This window comes from Lotus japonicus, chromosome 1, assembly GCF_012489685.1.
Source record: "Lotus japonicus ecotype B-129 chromosome 1, LjGifu_v1.2".
Classification (NCBI taxonomy): Eukaryota; Viridiplantae; Streptophyta; class Magnoliopsida; order Fabales; family Fabaceae; genus Lotus; species Lotus japonicus.
This window is the reverse complement of record NC_080041.1, coordinates 25,404,212-25,425,524: the sequence shown is the minus strand read 5'-3', so window position 1 is coordinate 25,425,524 and position 21,313 is coordinate 25,404,212. Positions and strand designations below refer to the sequence as shown.

Here is a 21,313-nt window from a genome sequence, read left to right as displayed (position 1 = left end):
GGATAGAACACCCATAAAAAATACTATTGTGAAAGGATCCGAGTCCATTTGGGTATACCCAATATGATATTTTTGGTGGTAACCAAAATTGTACAATTATAGGTACAGGTATGAATGGTAATCCTCCTCTATCAATTATTACTAATGTTTATTTAGTTAAAGGACGACTTACACACAATTTATGTAAAGTCGGTTATGAGGGAAGTCATCTCAAAAGTGTAGTGCTCTCGCCACATGTGCTACCTCATTTCTTTCCTTGGGAGCCCAAGTAAGTCCACAAAACGATCTTAGGTTATATATGCATTTTTTTTTTTGGGCAAAATGTTATATATGCATATATGTCATGGGAGAACCTAATATGCACCATTTTTAGGTGGTGTAATTTTACACCACCTATTTTGACCGGGTATAGCAAGTCAACACATTATTTTTTTTAAGAAAAAATATCATTAAAAATTTGTCATATATTAAATTTATTTAAAAAAAAATGTGTTGACCTGTTATAGTAGGTTAAAAAAAGTGGTCTAAAATTAGACCACTTTAAAAATGGTCCACATTAGGTTCACCGTATGTCATTATGTTCCCGTACTTGCTTATCAAAAAAATTCGTTCCAGTACTCACCTAATTTTGTGGACCTAATGCGCCTGAGAGGAGATAGGCTTGGTGATCATGGGCTACACATTGACTATGGAATTGAAAGGGGATTTCTCGGCCCATATAACATTAGAGTTTAACATTAACATGGCCCAATGTATTTTCTTTTTCTCTCTTCTAATAACTAACTACTACTTCGACTTAAAAAAAAAAACTAACTACTACTTCGACCAAAAAAAAACTAACTACTACTACTTCTATGTTATCTTAGATTTCATTCTATAAAAGTGTTCTAGCTCCTCAAATTTTATGCTTTATTGTTATTTTATTATTAAGATATTCCTATAATCAGCAGCTATAAACTTAATTTCCTCAAGGTTTGAAAATTATATTACGTGGATAGACATCTACCAATATAATTTTCTTCATGCACTTCTCTCTACAATTGAACCATCTACTAAATGTTTTAGAAATCTAGTGATTTTTCACTTTTTTGTAACCTCTAAATTTTAACTTTATGTCCATTAAATACTCTTTAAAAGATTTTAATATATATTATTTCATAAAAAAACGTTTTCCAAGGTTATTATTGTCTAAAATTTTTCTCATCAGTAATATTATGCAATTATTTAATTAAAAACAGTGGATACCCAACTTTCATTATTATTTGTTTTGTCCAAAACATTTCCTATGGTTTTCTTTTTTGCAACAAGCATTTTTTTTCCGTCTAAAGGTTGACGTAGCCATTCTTGATCATCCATTCCAAACTCCAACGCAAGTTGGCATTCTTGAAAGCCCAATAAGCCCAACCAAATGTAGATCGTCCAAAAACATCTATCTGGGCCTTTGCGAATCTTTGAAAGTCTTCTTTTGTAGCATTTTTTACTCGCCAATCAGCAACCCATTCACCTTGAATTAGAATTAATATCAAGTTAATTTAGAAATTAGATTATAAAATGTGAAGTCTAAGCTCTAAAATAAACTTTGACAAAAATTATCTAGAATAAAATCAAGTTAATAGTTTTGAATGATATAGTGATAATGAAAATCAAGAATATAACCTAATACAAGTTACTCAACTTTGTTATAGTTAGTCAAATCCTAATAGTTTAAACCATATTGGAGAAAAATATCTACTTCTTCTTCAGTTTTTCATTTCATGTGTTATCAATCATATTGGGTCATGTTATTTAAAAATCACTTAATTAAGGTTAAAATTACTATACTCACGCGTATATGACATGATTTTATTAGTGATACAAGGAATACGACGCTAAATTAGGGTAAAGGATCTTCATCTAAATCAGACCATATTCGTAGATGTCATAAATAAAGATGATGGGTCATTTGAAGACTTACCAACAAAAGTTAGAGGGCCATTTGAGGTTGTGATATAATTCAACTCTGATGAGCGATTTGTGTAAATGAAATCAATGTTCTGTTGTGCAGACATGTTTTCAAATGCATCATCGAAAATGTTGTAGTAGTGGACATCAATCACAGATCGTATAAAGCCATTTGCAACGGGGAAGAGTTCCTTTGGGTCTGACGATGCTAACCTATTTGATAACACCACATAAGCTGTGGATGAGTGTTTGCGCACAGCTTCATAACCAGCCTTGTAGTACTTGTTCAAACTCTCTAGTGTCACACCAGGTGAGAGAGGCTCATTTATGAGCTCAATTGCATGAAGACTTGGACTTCTTGCATACCTAAAATACATAGAAATATGCATATATGTATGGTTAATAGTTACCTATCTTGGATGAATTTAGCATGTTGCAAATGTAAATGATGTATAGAGTAGTGCAGTGGTGTACTGTATTATATAAACCTTGCAGATAGGAAGTCTATAATGTTAACTGTTTGTTGGATGCTTTCATCTGATTTCCCCCACTCTTGAGAACCATCTCTTGAAGAACTATGTTGAAAGCCATTTTGAGAACCAGGTGCAGCATGAAGATCAACGATGATTTTCAATCCATATTTCCTACAGATAAATTATCAATTCATCATTTAGATATTTCATTTTAGAAATTGTAGCTACTTAAGCCAAATATATATGTAAATATTAGTCATTTTGATCTCTACAAGATTCTTTGGGATCAATCCAATTTTTTCAATGAAAACACAACTATTTAGATATTTCATTTTAGAAATTATAGCTACTTAAACCAAATATATATACGTAAATATTAGTCATTTGGATCTCTACAAGATTCTTTGGGATCAATCCAATTTTTTCAATGAAAACACAACTATTCACACATATGTATAATGGACATACTGTGCCCACAAGAAGGCATTGTCTAGTGCGTGCAAGGAGCCTCCAACGTAGGGCCACGGTGGAGTTGGGTCACTTGCTATCCACCAGCCCACTGGAATTCTAACAGCATTTAGTCCATTAGTGGCTATGAAATTGAAATCATCTTCCACAATGAAAGTGCTCCAATGCTCCTGAAATAATGCACGCCATCAATCATTCACAATCACAATACAACCTGCTAGATATCTTGGATTTGTTTTCTTGATCATGATCTAGTAAAATACCGGTGAACATGAATATAGGTTTTTAATAATACCTATTAAAAAATTAAAAGAACTACAAACATATGCAATGAATAAACATTATCTAAAAACATGAAAATTATAAAAATACGCGCTTATATTTTCAATTAGTGCTTAAAATAAGTCATTTGATACATTAAAAAGATTTTGGAAATATATTGTTTTTAATACTTATTTGAAAGGAGTGTTACCAACACTAATTTTGACTAAAATCTTTAATTGGTTAAAAATTAATGTAAGTCTCATCTGATTGTGAATGAACATCAACAAATAATTAATTTTGTAGCTAATTTTAACACTATGTTTAGATTTTATTGGTTTCCCAAAGTATCCTACAATTAACAACCATGAGATTAATTCTCAAAAACTCTGAGATCACATTTAGTGCGTAAGTCTCTTTAGATAAATCTTGATATATAATAAGGTAAGTGCAGTGCAATGAAATGTAGTTCTATTATGCTGGATTGTTAGAATTATCTAAAATAAAATAAAATATGATAAAATGCATTTAATCTCATTGAATTTGATCAAACCTCACTTTTGCCTTCACCCTCAAATTATCCTAACTTTTAGAGCGGAAGCCGGGTAGGACCGTAGGAGAGTGTTTGTGCTTTATTTGTGAGTGTCTGTCTGATTCAAAAATCTTAAGACAATTAAACTTCTAACATTTCCACGTTTTCTTCGTCATCACACTCATTTGAGACTTACTTTTTAGTTTCAACACTCCTCTTAAATCTAATTGGCTTAGTCGAATTAGACTTACTTGTTGCCCAGGCTTATACAAGTAGAACCTGATAAATCGTCAATCTTATGCTCCCTCTGCCTAAACTAGATTTTTAGGTGTCTCTGACTTTTTTTTTTTGAAACTTCTTAAAAAGATAATGGTTCAAGAGGCTAGGCGCACTAAGCATTATGGGCTGGAAGTGCAGCGGCCTGTGATCCCTCCACTATCAGGAGCCGGAGGTGTTCACTGCTCTATGAAGCCAACCTCACGCGGTGCCTTCCAGTCTTGGAGCTTGGGAGCATAGGCCTTCGTCTAAGCCCCATGACCCAACTCTCAACTTGGTGCGGGCAAGCCAGCATATTGCAGCTACCAACCCAGTCCAACGAAGCCAGAACCATGTTCCATCAACCTGGTGCCCCCACTTTGATTTGGTTGATTGTTGTTTTTTGTTAGTTTTTATTTTCGAATTTAGCCCATTGGGTACACTAGCTGTGATATCACGTATTTATACCAAAATGCCGTTGAAGGTCCAAAAATGTTTGAAACAATTGGAGTTCCAACATTGTAAACCTCTTCATCCATCAATGTGGGGGAACTTTTTTTTCAACATTAACACCTAACAGCTAGTGGTCAAATCGTGCATTTTTTAATGAAAGACTAATTTACTAACATCTAACATTTGCATATAAAAAAAAAACGTACCTTCATAACTTGTGGAGCTTTTATTGGACCATAACCATTTGTTACTTGGAATTCACCTTGCAACCTTGAAGAGATCGTCATTTCAAAAACGGTTGGGTCATCATCTTCCCATCCATTAACCTCTGAAACATCAGCCGTCACCAGCTCCTCCGTCTTTGCCTGCAACCCCACATTTCGCATTGTTAATCGCCATAAGGTGCGTTTGGCTAAACAACTGCTTATTACATAAGCGCTTATATATGCAAAGGATCACCTGTATGAATTGTCCGTTGAATGCTTTGATTCGAACACGGGTTGAATTGTCATTTTCCTTAATAATATGAAACGTCTTAGAAGTGTTGGAAGAAGTAGCAACCACTTTAATCCCATCTAACCCCACAAACTGTTTGTTGAACACCCTTAATCTGAAAGTAGCCTCGTTTATTCTCCACAACTGAAAAATAAAAATTAACGATAACATGAAATTAATTAGTTGTTAATACAAAGTAATAAATAATTAATGAATAGCAGTACTAAAATAAGTCATTTTCTCACTTTAAATGTTTCCCAACCAGAAGCAGTTGTGCGGTTTGCAACTAGGATGGTTCCTCCACCAGACTCAGCACACAGATATTTTCCAGTTGTCACAGATTTGAACTGAAGACCTGTTCCATCCTACAAAAATTGAAAAGGAAGAATTTCTCATGGCCGTGAATTAAGACTGCACAATACAAGATTAATGTGCAATATATTACCTCATTTTCATAACTTAATGCACAATACAAGAAATCTTTAATTGTTTCATAATATTATATCACTATTTGTATCTGACTCATTTTATTTAGAGTTATGATATATACACACCTCTCCACTCATTTTTCACCTTCATTTTTTATTATTTTTCTTTTCTCTATCAATCAAATCATCTATTAGATCTTTACTTTTTCTCTCCTTTCTTCCTACCTCTCTCTTTCTCCACTCCACACCTCATTTCAAAAATGAGGTGTGAAGATATAATTATTCTTTTATTTATTCTTCATCACTAATTTAGTTAAACTAGGGTATAGCTAGATACAAAAGATTAAACAAATCTTGGAATTTTAAAACAATAAAAAATCTGAAAGAACTAAAATAGAAGAAAAAATAACAAAAGATATAGAAAATGATGAGATAGTTTGATTTGTTACTGACCAAGAAGTCCTTATTTGGAATTCCATCAAAGAGAGAAGGTTTCATCCAACCTTCAGTGACCAACCAACCACCCAGGTTAACTGCTCTCACTTTAAACTCAGGATTTTGATTTAATCTCCCACCATAGGTGATAGCAAATATGGTGAAGATAATCAAGTTGAGAAGCCATATTTTGAGGTTGATACATCTCGTCATGTTTAGATTTCTTTATGATATGTTGTTTCAAACTTTGGAAGATTGTTAGAGCATTATATAGTGAATAGAGATCAAGTGGAGTCTAAATCTAGAAACTCTGACCCATTAGAGTTCGCAGTAGGCTGCGTTAACATTGCAAATTATATATTAAAAAAAGTTGAGTATTCACATAGAAGTTGAAATTCCTCCACCGCACCAAGGTCCATCACCGTCCTTTCCCTCTTGTGATTGACTTCTTTGTTGTTTTCAATTGACTCTTGGGTAGCCTTTGGAACTTTATTTTGTTAGTTTAAAAGTTTAAGTTAAAATTTATATGGTATCTATTTTTTAAAACTTTATATAATATCTAATTTAAAAATGAAAATTAAAAGATGATTTACAAATCATCGTAAAAATAAGAATATCTTCGTACCCTTATTAGCTCATGGAGTTCCCAAGTTCTCATTCATCAGTTCCATGATAAAGTTTTCCACTAACGTAACTATCATCTAGAAGGATAAATTGGATAGCAAATGAATTACTTCTCCTGTGCATTCCTCAGGATATCAACAAAGGCTGTCTCCCATCTCCCAACTTGTCCACTACTCTATGAGTTGAATCTGTGAATCACCTCCGGCTCTAGCCTCTGCAATAATAATTACTTGTGTAAGTTAATTAAATATTAAATTATTTTAACATTTTTTTTAGCCAATAAAAATCAATGTTTTAGATTTTGCAAGACAGTGGTGTTAATCCTAAAGTTTTACTAGGTATTCAAATGAAGTTAAACCTTAGAAGTTAGATGTTTTCTTTCCGATGTACTAACAAAAAAAAACCTTAGAAGTCATTCCTTCGATGATTTTTATTAAAAACGATTATTTGTTGCCAATAGTAATTTTAGAGAAGTAGGACCAATGAAATTCCTTGAAAATAATAGCATCATATCATGTGTCATGTGATTTATGCAATATTGACTATATATGAGTATGATTTCATTGCTATATTTTGCTAAATAGCAAGAAGCAACAAACAAATGATCCTTAGTGTTTTCATGTAGCTCAACTTGTACTTGCGCGCTGATATTGTTAGTTTGTTATATTTCCGCAAACTTGCTCCACATGACCAAAGCTGGTTTCAGGCTCTACACTTCACTCTCGATCTAAACCAACATAAGTTTTCAGTATGATTGGTGGTCTTTTCAATGAGAGTATGCTCAATATTTTCCTTTCCAACCTCCTCCTATGTTATTTTCTACAAAGGCACTTTTAGATGCAACCTTCTCTTACATCCACATATATCTTCTTTGTTCAGTAACTTGCAATTTGCAAAGCATTCACAAGCGTTGAAATTTTAGAAAAATCTTTATTTTTTTCAAAAGAGGATATTTTATACTCAAACCTCTCAGGAAGACACTAGAATTTTCTCCAACACTCTTTGATGATTAAGCTCTTAACCCAACAATCTTATTTAATTTGTATGACCAATTTTGAAAGTCTATTAGAAAACTCCTTCATGTTTTTCTATTCTTTCATTTTTATGGTTTCAAACTCTCTTCTATGGTTTAATATCTCCATCTTCCTTGTTCTTTACGCCCTTTGAACTTCTCTTTAAGTTTGTCCCAAAATTCTTTTGCTGGATTCAGAATCTTGATAAACTCATCATCATGTGAAGCTATTTTTTTAGGGCAGGTGATATGCTTTCCTTAGTCACTTCTTCATTATATTGTGTAACCTTATCTGAGTTACTGCTAGATTGCTAGGTAGAGGGGATGGATTGTTGTCATTTTCTACCCCATCTCATGAACGCTGAGCTTTAAGACAAGTACTCGTTTATACAACCCATAAATCATAGTTTTCCTCTTAAAATTACAAGAGGTTGAAGCAAGGAGGAGCTGCCGGAAGCCATTTTTTCTAGTTAAGGGTTTCTCACTTGTTTTGATTCCTTACTTATTTTATTTCACTCACAGTCCCCTTGAGGTCAAGGAGCTCTTAAATAATTTGTTGGTTTTGAATGGCAAACAAATAACAACAGTTTAATATTCATTCATCAAAAGACTTATACAAACTATATAGAGCGAAAATAACATTTCCGATACAACTTGGCAACATATTGTTCTTGGAAACGAGAAAAGTAAAACAATTTAAACAAGCAACTTATCTAATGATGTTTTGCTTATCATCAGTACACTACACCAAAAGCTTCCTTAATTGTAGACATAACTTACATTAACTAAGGAAAAGACTCAACGCTAACACAAAGAGCTGCATGCTCCAAAGGGTCATCTTTGCTTGCTTCCTAACGTTATGTGCGCTACGACTTGACTACCATTATTTCAACGCCAATGTCCTCTTCTCCTTCGCTAAACCCAAACCACGTTCAGAAACCCTTCGATCTGACCCAGAAATCTTGTGATTTGACCCAAAAACCTTCTATATGACCTAGAAAAACCCATAAACCTTTTGATCTGATGTTAGTCCCCTTCGATCTTGGTTTGGTGGGTGTTAGCTAGCTTTTTCATAACGTGATGATGGGTGGGGTTTGGTTTTGAGAAAAAAGAAGAAATGCTTCATAGTACGAATGATTCGGTACAAAATACACAAGAATCGTCTTGTTCTGTTGTTTCCGCTTAAAACTATCTCAATATAGTTTTATGTTTTAATTAGGTATTAATCTTTTAAAAAGATCATAATGTTGCCTTTATTATATTGGTCGTGACTTTCGTCTCGTACCAAATAGAACTACTCAAGAAAGTTTAGATCTACAAAAAAAATCAGTTGATAATTTATTAAAAATATTTTATCTTGTATGATTAATATTGAAATATTTTGATTAAAATTAAATATTATCAAATTTTACATCCTTAGTAAGGGTAGATTTAACTTCACTAGTGATCTTGGTTTCTATGTTCAGAAGATTAAGTCGTGTAACATACTTGGAAAAAAACATTCATTGTATATAGTGGTCATATATATCTGACCTAATTAGTGATATCTCATAGTGTATTTTTTTCTGAACGAATTAATGTTTACTCAATTACATACATGCCCAATGGTAACATAAATTGGGAGCTTCTTGCACCGTGGCAAGATGGTTGTGTCAGTAATCACGACCTTTGTAACACCCTGATTTCGGTGGCGTCACTTTAGTAACCAAAAAGAAAACTAATGCGGAAAAAACGTGTATATTTTTTTTTCCGATAATAATTAAGACAAAACTGAATTAAATAAAACCCAAAAGCGAAAATCAATAAAGCTAATATACAATATATATTACAGTCCCCTCTGTAAGTAGCTAGCCTCGTCACGAGTAAACCTCCAGTGACGGGTAATGAGAAAAGTAGCGCCCGTAGGCAAAAGGTACAGACCAAAGTAGAGGTGAAGTGTCCGCAACACAAACCTCAAAAACGAGAATAAGTTAGCCCAATCGGCCTGAAACAAGACCTCCTAAGTCCAACCAACTCTCTGTGATTCCCGTAAAGAAACCACACAAAAAGCTATAGGTGGGAAACTACCCTGTCCCCAAAGAAACAAATGATGTTCAAAGCTAAGACTCTACTCCTATACTAATCCCATCTCTAGGAGCTCACACCAGCACTAAGACCTACATGCTAGCATGATCGTCGTCCGAATTCGAAATCCAGAACGACCTAGTCTATGTACATCCTCCGTCCTCCTCTCGCTACCGCGATGCGCTCCGGTTCCAGCTTCTCCCCTAGTTCCTCCCAAAGGGTGAACCATCATGAACTAGCCCGCCAAAGACATCTGACAATGGGCGTTTGTCCGCCAAAGCACACACAGAAGACGCGAGGGTCAACTCCAAAGAATTACGTAAATAATAGCACCAATAGATATAGATAAGAGAATAGCCACTTAGGCTTATAGCTAGGGATAACATCCTAGGGTTGCATATTCCACAATAACATAAACGACAATAATAACACTTAACATGTTCCAAATAGAATTAACAAGTAGCAATCACACTCAGCAACTAAGTCAGTATGCATGTTGCATGAAATGATATGCAAGTTAACCCAGTCAACCAACATGCAATCCGGAACGGAGGGGCATCAAACGGATCAATCCTAGCACCAGCAACGGTGGGACCATTTCTGCCCGCGTGCCTCTTACACCACACAAAGGTAGCCAGATCAGCCGTAACCCGTAGGTCTGCCATTTCGGTCTGCTACAAGAGTCGTCTACAAACGCTCTTACACGGCATTCCGGGTCTTATGACCATTTTGGAAACCGACGACATTTGGAATTCTCCGAGGTCCGGTATCACGCCGTGTATTAACCTCCTATGTATGCATGAATGCAATGTGATTAACCAAACAACGTCTCCGACCTCACTCGACACGTCGCCACGTGTTCTAGGTAAATTAATGTCTCTAAAAGCTTACCCTAAGGTAAAAGTCGATTCTGCGACAAAATACAATAATCATAAAATGAGTGCAACCACTCACAACAACTCTTCGAGTCATCAATGCTCTCACGAAGTCTCACGCTTCAGTGGAGTCTCACACATTCACAAAGTCTCACGCTTCAGTGAAGTTTCATGCTCTCACAAGGTCTCACGCCTCAGTGGAGTTCCATGCTTTTCACAAGGTCTCACGCCTCAGTGAAGATTCACGCTTTCACAAGGTCTCACGCCTCAGTGAAGCTCCATGCTGTTCACGAGGTCTCACGCCTCAGTGAAGATCCATGCTTTCCACAAGGTCTCACGCCTCAGTGGAGTATCCCGCATTCACAAGGTCTCACGCCTCAGTGAAGCTTCATGCTATTCACGAGGTCTCACGCCTCAGTGAAGATCCATGCTTTCCACAAGGTCTCACGCCTTAGTGGAGTATCACGCATTCACAAGGTCTCACGCCTCAGTGAAGCTTCTCGGCTCATCCCTTGGATGGCTAAACAAACTGCTCAACGAGCGAAGGAGTATCAACATACTCAGAACTTACCAATCTCCTCAACACTTGGATCCGACGACACTTCTCGTTTTCCAAAACTAAGATTTGCATCCGAAGCTTCCTTTTGAGTTTATTATCATTAATTGAAGATTTAGAGGTTGTTTAATGTCTTATGAGTTTTCTTTTCAAAATAATATCCTTTTAGTCTTATCGCAAAATCTTATAAGTTCTCGGGATCTCCAAATCCCCAAATGACTCCAGAGAATGTCTCGATCCATAAACATCATAACAAGGCCCGAATCTCATTCGTCCCATCAAACTTTCTCAAAACTCTCAAATTAAAATCGACATGACCTGCCCGCTATTCTCACCATTCAGAAACTCAGATTTCATTGCAAAAGCATAAATACTCAGCACAATCAATCAACATGTCATATATCAACATATTAAGCAATAACCACATAGCACTTAGCATATAAGGCATGCACCACACATCCTAAATTACCCACATAGCACGTAGCATGTAAGTCAATCATCAAAAACATTCAGTAGATGCATCATCTACATTGTCAGCCGAAGCCTCAGAAAACATTTTACCATTCAAACACAACAAGTGCATAAACAGTAAATCAAGTCGAAAGTATCGACCCTAGGCATTAACTAGAGATTCAGTGAGTAGCCCTCACCTGTAGATTCTCCAGGACGATCTCCTAACACTTGTTCACAATCAAAGGCTTGCTCCTCTGGGAATTCCTTAAAATCACCTTTAGAGCAAAACCACAGAAATACTATCAGAATCTATCGGAAACTCAGCAAACAATAGACACTAGGGTTACTCGAAGTAGTACATACTCCGAGGTACGATAATCTAGCGCGAAAGGACAAGTTTTCGGAAAAGGAAATTTTCCTCCTCCTCCCCCTATAGGCTCGGCCACTTTAGGTAATTAGGGGACTCGATTTTTCTTCGATCAAACTTGGTTCCTATGCTATCATTAGCCGTAACTAAGGGTATTCTGAACTCGGAAAAATTATCGGATCAAAAACTGTCGCAGGGGTATTTTGGTCATGATTTTTAACTTAGAATTTCAAAACTGAAATCCCAAAAACCAAATTTGACAGGGACGTCACCAACGACGTTTATGACAACTAATCCTACTAGCACTAAGCTAAGGCGATAGTTTTCAGCCTAAAGGTTGAAGCTTTACTCCAAAAATGGGTATTTAAGGCTAAAATTGATTCCGGCGGAAATCCGGCGACATAACGGAAAATCTAATCCGGCAGAAGTGATCTTGGGCATGTAGAGAAGATGTTTAGAATCAAAATGAAATATTCAGGATAGTTTTGCAAAAACCTCAAAACTATCAGCTCAGAAAAGTCTATAGAAAAGCTATGGAAAAAGCGATCAGAGGTAAGGATTAGCGACTATACCTCGAAACCTTGAAGTAGCAACTGATTGATCGACGATCAAGCAAGAATTGAACAAAAGCTCTTCTTCCTCCTCTCCTCTCAAACTCGCGGCCTCTTGGAAGAAAATGGGCAAGATTTTGTGATTTTTCTCTTCTTTCTTGCTATATATAGAGGTTGGCAAAACGCGGTAAAATGAAAGTTTCGCGAATCTGATTTTTCCGGCTTCATTCTCCATGAATTCTAAGATATGTTTTGGCGAAAGAATTCCAAAACTAAAAGGCTTAAATGCATTTGGTGCCCCTGATGTATTTCAAAAGTGCAAATGATAACCCTACTCTTTTTTTGTAAACGTTTGTACCCCCTTGTTTTGAGAAAGTACACCGAATGCCCCTCCGTCAGGTTGACGTTAAAATCCTAACGGAGGAGCTGACGTGGATATTACCCTCATTCACGCTCTCTCTCTTCTCACTCACTCGACATCTCTCTTTCTCTCTTCTTCTCCAAACCCATTTTCCTCTTCTTCTGATACAGCACCATGAATCATCACCCTCACCATGTTTCCCTCCTTCCTCTCACGCCAGCAACCACCGCGTGCCAGCCGCCACCACCGCGCCCTCCTCACGCGAGCCAGAGCACCACCACCTTCTCCCTCACGAACCAGCACCATCAAGCCATCATTTTCCTCTTCTTCTGATACAGCAGCAAGAATCATCACCCTCACCATGTTTCCCTCCTTCCTCTCACGCCAGCAACCACCGCGTGCCAGCCGCCACCACCGCTCCCTCCTCACGCGAGCCAGAGCACCACCACCTTCTCCCTCACGAACCAGCACCATCAAGCCATCATCTTCCTCTTTTCCTTACCTCTGGTTCAGATACGAGCACACCACCAACGTCCAGCACCACCGCGAGCACCATCATCACCAACATGATAAGAAACAACAGAGAAATAGAGGAGAAACCAAACCCTAGCCGCCACCTTCAACCTCCGATCTCCGGGGAACCACTCACCTTTTGGAGAAACCAACACCATGGCTAAACTCCCCTCATCATCCGCTTCAAAACCCCTCAATCAATTTGACGATCGGCCACCGTCACTCCGGCGACCGCCACCACCGCCACTGGCGTTTCTCCGGCGAGCTTTGTTCTGAGAAAGAAGACCAATTTCTTGAAGCCTTTGTCATTTTTCCTTTTTTTTTGTTTTTAGTTGATAAAATCCACGTGGCATTAGAGAAAATAAAGGAAAAAGTAAAAATAATATCCACGTCAGCTCCTCCGTTAGGATTTTAACGTCAACCTGACGGAGGGGCATTCGGTGTACTTTCTCAAAACAAAGGGGGTACAAACGTTTACAAAAAAAGAGTAGGGTTATCATTTGCACTTTTGAAATACATCAGGGGCACCAAATGCATTTAAGCCAAACTAAAATGAGGTCTCCTTGTATTTTTGGCAACTAATGCATAGTCGGTATAAAACTATTTTACCCGATAAGTTGCTTTTTGCATCGGATGTCGGAATGGAAAACTTCCTTCTGAAGAAAGATTGAAATCATCAAGAGAAATGGGTGTACGCGTGTGGAATATTCATTTGAAGCTCTGAAAGAAAAAGTCTTCATTGTCGGGTGATTCTAGGGTTTTGAAATACCAGGGTTTCGGTTTCGGCAAACTTCCGATGATTGGAATCGGACGTTCGTAGATTCTAGAGTTTCGCCTCGAAACGATTGTGATATATGGAAAAAGAGAAGTTCTAACCTTTCTCTGAAGATTTTTGGAATTAACTTCCGTCGTGCCTAAAAGTGAAAACTAGCTATATACTAGGGTTTCCGACCTAGGTTTAAGCGTGTAACGATCGTGCTATAACTTTTATCGACTTTGGTACAATCCTTAGACTTTTCCTGAACTTTCTCCTTCATAAATTTATTTCATTTGGTAACTCTAGTTCAGGTTTCCCTTCACGATCCATCAACCCTAATCATGAATAGGATTTTATTCCCTTAGCATAAGCTTAAAAACTTGGGTCTTACAACCTTGCCCTTATTAGCTGGGTCCCTGCTCACCTCTGATCTGTCTGTTGGCTCCAGACCATAATCAATCTCCGCAACTGGAGGAGAGTTCCACATCCTCATCCAGTTACTCGGGGTTATTCTCCGTTGGAGGAAGACTCCAAAACTTGAGGACCGCCTTCTTTGATAGATCATCATCCCCATCATCTTCCTTCTTGTCAAAGCACGGTTTTCCTTCTGAATTAAAAGTACCGGAGTATTTCATATCTACATCCTGGGTCTCTCCTTTCTCTGGCTCATTTTCCCTTCTTAGCGTCGGTCTTTTGCGACTTTCCAATCAACCATGTTGACTCAGAGTACTCAACCTTCATTCTACGAGCCATTTCCTCATTTGCCATCTTCGCTTCTGACTCCGTGTCATTTGACTCGAGGAACTTCTTGCAGAAAGACCATTTCTTGGTCTGTGCTCAAAGCAGTGACCCACTGGAGTCTTTGGTGGCTTGAAACTTTTGGGGTTACCTCTAGACTGAGCTTGACTCATCAACTGGCGGAGCTGGCTGCTCCACGGAACTAGTGGAAGCCGACCTATTTTGGATAGGAGCGGAGGGTCCCGGGCGGGAAGGCTGATGCAGCTCTTGGTTTACGCTTGCTTCTGAGCCAGCATCAGCCCCAGATGGATACATCAACGGTCAATTTTCGGTATAAGAGAAGGTTCCATCGGAACAATTTTCTATTTCTATTTCAGGATACCAGGTCCCTTTTTTTCATTTTTTTTTTTGAAAAAAAAAAAAGTGCGAGGGAACCCTAGTTTCCATCAAGCAGAAGCAAGACGAACCATCTTGAGGGAAGAGGGCAGTTTCCCTGATGGCTAGGAATGGCGCCGCGATGACTATCCGGAAGATTTTGAAAAGCTGCCAAGCAATCAAGCAATAAAAGAAGGCGAGCATCACAAATATGAGGAAATACCCAGTTAGTAGAGACAGATACTATAGTGGTAATCGATTGCCCTTTTACTACTCAAAATTTTCCCTGAATACTAGACGAAAAGATTTACAACATTTTTGAAAAAAAAAATCACGAATCTAAAATTTAGAATAAAACAAGTTTCGAGAGTCCCTTTCCTGTGCTCGCTTCCACTGTAAAAAGCAGTTTCCGGTTTTCTCCTATCAAGAAAACGGAATATAGTATTTCAATTAAAATATTTTTAAGTTACCAATAATTTTCTATAGACTGAATAATTGCTACACACAAGTATTGGGTACACATCGTAGTTCAACACTACTGTATAGTATGTTGATGGTCGGGCAAAGAATTAGTCTCATAGATATTGGCTTCGCTCAGAAAGAAAAAATAATATATAGCTAAAGGTTTAAGAATATACCAAATAAATTTTAGGCTTAATACATCAGAAGGCCCCTGGAATTGTAAAGGAAATCAAATCCAGGGCCTGCAAATTTTTTGCATCAAATTGGGTCCCTAGGAATTTTTTTTAATTCAATTAAGGACAAAGTGTGTCTGATGCTGAAGTGACTTCAATTTTAGCCTACTCATTTTTTCCACGTGACATTTTAAATTTTTTTAATTGAAAAAACTCTAAAACTTAATTTTTTAAATCCAACTCATATATTAAAGCATAAATAAAAAATAAAAACTTAATAAAAACCTAAATCTAATTAAAAAAACCTAATCTAATAAAATACCCTCTCCTCCTCATATAAAAAAACCTAACCTAACAAAATCTAATATAAAAAAACCTAATCATCTTCTGGAACCTTCCTCCTCCACTTTCTCCTAATCAAAATTCAATTGAACCCAAAATCCCTCATGTCCCTTTCCCCTACCTTGTAATGCTACTGAGGAAAAAAACTTAGATTGAAGCTCTGAGAGAGGAAGAAGATTCTGGGATGGAGGCTTTGAAACAAGAAATGCAGCAGCGCTGTGGTGGTGGTGTGATTTGTTGGGCTTGGCGGCGCTGGCGAGGACTTCAGAGGAGGCTTGCTTGACGGTCTCGGTGGATCCGGTGAGCATCTAGACGACTTGCTTGAAGGGAGGTGTCAGCTTGCACGAAGGTAGTCGGGTATGGGGTGGCGGATTCATATCTGGTGATGGGTTTCTGATGAAGGTACATAGTCGGGTATGGGGTGTCAGCTTGCATTGTTGCTGGTGCTGCTGCTGCTACTTGAGCTGCAAGGTGATGGGAGAAGGTGGTGGTGATGGTTGTTGTTTCTTGGGGATTTGGAATCCATGGTTGACTGGTTGTTGTTCTTGGTGATGGAGGAGGAAGGAGAGCTTGGTTTCTTGTCTGGGTTCAATTTGGGGATGGGAAAGATTTGTAATTGGGTTTAATTTGGGGATGAAAGGGTTTAATTAGGGATTGGTTATAATTAGATTATTAGGTTAGTTTATTATTTATATTATTAGATTGTTTAGTTAAGGATTATTAAATTAGGGTTTTTTTTAAGTTTTTAAATTTTTTTTCTGATTAAATAATTGAGTTGGAATTAAAAATTATTTTTTTAATTTTTTAATTAAAAAAAATTATAAAAGCCACGTGTAATTGTTGACTAGGACAAAATTGAGATCTGACAGCATTTGACCTTAATTGAATTAAAAAAAAAATTCCTAGGGACCCAATTTGATGCAAAAATAATTCAGGCCCTGAATTTAATTTCCTTTATAATTATAGGGATCTTCTGATGTATTAAACCTAAATTTTAACATAATTGTTGTGTATAAAGCGTAGCAAGTAAGAGAGAAAGGAGAAGAGAGATATGAGAAATAGTATGATGGGGATCCTCTGCTAAGTGCAGACTCCCTTGTATTTATATTATTAGGTTTAGAGTGATGAACAAGTATACATGTGGGCCTGACCCATGGACTCTTAACTATGATGGGCATCCAAATATTCATAACACTCCCCCTTGGATGACCATCCCTTAAGAATGTGCCTCATTAAAACCTTACTAGGAAAAACCCAGTGTGGGATAAAAACCTAGTGAAGGAAAAAGAGTACATCATTCTATAGTTCGTCTTTGTACATTGCCTCATTAAAAACCCTACCATGTAAAACCCAATGGGAAAAAAACATGGTTAAGGAAAAAAGAGTGCAATGCATTTTAATTGAGATCTTTGAGCCGACGAACTCTCATATTCCGCACAAGCTTTTCAAATGTTGTAGTTGGAAGAGTCTTCGTAAATAAGTTTTCCAAATTATCTCTTGAACGAACTTGTTGGATGTCTATGTCACCATTCTTTTGTAGATCATGAGTGAAGAAGAGCCTCGGTGATCTTTGCTTTGTCCATCTCCCATGATGTATCCTTCTTTTGATTGAGTAGTGCATGTAGTATTATCTTCATATACAGTTGTTGGCGGCATCTTTCAAGAGGACAAATCACCAATATCAAGTACGCATTGAATCACGAATCTCAGCCAAACGTATTCTCGTCTTGCATCATGTAATGCTAATATTCCTGCAAGGTTAGCTGAGGTGGCTATCATAGTTTCTTTCACAGGTCTCTATGAAATGGTTGTTCCTCCACATGTAAACAAGTAACCTGTTTGAGATATTTAGACAAATATTCAGCTTCTGCATAACCAATTAGATTAAGCTTGGACATAAAGGAAAAAAATAAACTCATATCTAATGTGCCTTTAAGATAACGAAACACTTGTTTTCCATTCCAATGTCTTTGTGTAGGTGAAGAACTATATCTTGCTAATAAGTTAATAGCAAATGATATATCAAGTCGAGTATGACTAGCAAGATACAATAATGCTTTGATAGCACTAAGATATGGTACTTCAGGATCAAGTAATTCTTCATTCTTTTCTCAAGGTCTAAAATGATCTTTATTTACATTTAATGACCTTAAAATCAATAGAGTACAAAGTGGACATGATTTTTCCATATAGAATCCTTTTAGTACCTTTGCAATATAAGTCCTTTGGTACATAAATACCTCATCCTTTAGATACTCAATTGATAAGGCTAGACAAAAGTTTCATTCTCAACTCTTTTATCTCAAATTTTTTCTTTAGCAAATCTACAGCTTTTGTGAGCTCTTCTAGAGTCTCAATAAATCATTGTCATAAACATTAATTATGACATAAACAATCTCATATCTCATCATAAATATGCATGATTTTGTTGGGTCATTTTGTGACTGTCCTTAAGAAAATAATCATCTAGATTGCCTCAATCTAGTAATTTGTTCATTGTTGAGAACATGAATTGTGTGCTTTAGGCATCTTACAATCTTCAAGGAGTTTTATAGAGATATCAATCTCAAGTGAGCCATACCAATAAGTTGTAACTCCAAGTATCCACCACGATTGTCACTTGTTTGTCTTAAATATGACAACATTATTTCACTTTACTACAAAGACTCTTTAAGCCTTATCGTCTTTATACCTTTAGGGTATAGATATGAGGTCCAAAGACCCTTAAATTCAGCAAATGAATTGCTTCTTTCTATTTATGGCCAATCACACCCATTCATTTTCGGGTTCAAGATTCTCGCACATATTTCTAATATTGAGCGCTACTTCATCATGTCGACAATTCTTCATGTTCTTGGTTCCTTGTGTTAACTTGTAGAGACATAATCATATGAGATCTCTTAAATAAATAATTACAAGTACCTCAACCTCTTCAGGAGGAATAAACATTTTTGTAGTCTCTACACTTTTCAAGATAGTTTGCCTCCTCAACAAGACCATCATCCTTGTCTAGGATATATATTTTTGAACCAAGTTTTAGGCATGCCTTAACCTAATAATAATGACAAATTTTCCAACTGGCATATCAAGTTAGAGAAGGGTATTTGCAGCATATAAGGAATTTAATAATTCCTTTTAGGTCAGAGAATGCATCTTTTAAACTTCTGGTTCATAGTGCGAATATACATATGCATTCTTTACAAATTTTCAGAGCTGCTTAATTTCCTCTCCCCCCAATGATGAGAAACAACAAGTAAGATATAGAATATATATCGGTACTGGCTCAAATTGATTACATAATCTCAGCTTTCCTTGTGGTCCCACCTTAGTGCGTTGTGGTGGAGCGATTCAAAATATATAACGCACATTGAAAATTCTTAGATGAGAGATATTAGGTTCCTGACCATGAACCGATTGCAATGGGGAGAATTCTAATGAATTGTTGGCTTGATGCGTGTCAATGCTGCTAATTGCAATATCACATGTCCATAAATAAGGATATTTGTTCTCATATGTAATTGTCTAGCTATAAATATGAGGCATTTAATTAAACAAATCAGCTAGATAATTTGAATACGAACATGTGCAACTAGATATTCAAAATCATGTCATTTACCAACTTGATCAAGGTTGGAATTTTCACTCTATCAATATTGAGAGTTGATGACATATATTTGGTCATTTAGTCGATGCATCGATAAATTTATGAAATACTTAAATGACCCATAAAAAGAGTGAATACGTCCACGTGTATCGCATCTAATATACTCAAGAGTATGCGGGATTCAAACCCATATATTTTACCAATTATTAATTGGTAATGAGAACAAGATATAAGAATTCATTATATGGAAGAATCTTTAGGTTCTTCGATGGGTACTCATATGAATTCATATACTTTCGCATCATAAGACTTGGGATGGTCTAACCGGTCATGCATGCCAATCACATTCAATTTGTTCCATATATAGAACTTTAGCATTCAAAATAATACTTCAATGTTTGAAGTAAAATTTTCTGACATTTTAAATCCTTCAAGGATTTTCATATTTTCAACCCATAGTTTATCGTTACATCAATTAGATGTAAATAAAGTCCTTCAAGACTTTCAAATTAATAAGGAATATGTGTACATGTCAATTGTGTCACAAGATGAGTATTACATCTCATAATTTCCTTTAACTCATATCCATCGCATGGAAAACGCAATAGATTTGACATATTTACATGTCTGGATTACTACCGATCCAAAGCAATATCTAACAACAGTTTTTATATTGCTCCTTATCTTTGTATACTTTGATACCAATTTAGGGGAAGATAAAGGGAGCAGAAAGCATGAGATCATGCGCCAATGTGAGACTCTAACTCACACTTCAATTCTCAACATTTCTCCCCCTAAGTGTGAGTCACAACCATATTATTATGCTCCCCCTCAACAAACTATTAGCAATTGCACTGCAATTCGCTTCATCACCGTGTCAATAGGACATGTTGTCTGACCATCACATTGTGTCAAGAAGACTTTCGAAATGAGGAGTCATTATCATGGTCACATCAACCATTAATTCAAATACCATTTTTAGGATTGCAACCGCATCTGAGGTTGTTTCTTCAAAAGAAAATATAAGATTATTGATCAATAGATCTTTTCAAGAGTGTCAATGATCAATTTTAAGATATTGCTTTGAAATTTCATAGGCTTCTTCTAGAGAGCCACCACAAAAGTTTCATTTCATGAAACAATATCATATATGCCATTGGATGTCCTTCAGGGACATTTGACCATGCGTTGATCTAAATGATCACAACTTTTGCGATGTTTGTTGAAATATTCACTTCAGGAAATATCACAATCCTTCCTTAATATAGCTACTTCTGTAGCTTACATGATAGACACGTGTCTTTCAATCAACTTGATCATTTATAATGATAACGATATATTTCTTCAGAAACTATAATGTATTGACGAAAGACTATAAGGTCTTCTTCTTTTGTTTATTTCAAACAACTAAGTTTGTTTAAATATTTTTTTAACATACAAAAAGGAAGTTCAAATACATGTAAATAAATTTGTTTGTCATAAATAATGAAAATAATTTTATAACAAACTCATATAATTATTCCAAAATATACTCTCTTCATGATCTCATAAATATTTACACATTAAAAAAAACTTATAAGATTTAAAATCAATAAGTACCTTCCATTTTTTTCTAATTACCTTCCAATTCTAATTCTATCAAGAGTCGCAATTAAATTAATGTTACATTTGCTCTTTTTCATAATATCAATAACCCCAAAATCAAAAAACTAATTATAAAAGTAAATTGATATTACATCTACTAT

The 21,313-nt window shown here is 36.2% G+C and overlaps 1 protein-coding gene across 1 annotated transcript; it reads right to left on the bottom strand.

Annotated features, from left to right (window-relative positions):
- Positions 1 to 1,210: 1,210 nt before the first annotated feature.
- LOC130734256 (probable glucan 1,3-beta-glucosidase A) lies at positions 1,211 to 6,042 on the bottom strand. The gene is made up of 8 exons (XM_057586599.1): positions 5,760 to 6,042; positions 5,124 to 5,243; positions 4,843 to 5,022; positions 4,590 to 4,748; positions 2,883 to 3,052; positions 2,430 to 2,585; positions 1,955 to 2,307; positions 1,211 to 1,504 (listed from the first exon to the last, which is right to left on the bottom strand). Exons 1-8 carry the CDS (start codon positions 5,952 to 5,954, stop codon positions 1,323 to 1,325), a joined length of 1,515 nt encoding a protein of 504 aa, XP_057442582.1. The 5' UTR covers positions 5,955 to 6,042; the 3' UTR covers positions 1,211 to 1,322.
- Between the last annotated feature and the right edge of the window lie 15,271 nt (positions 6,043 to 21,313).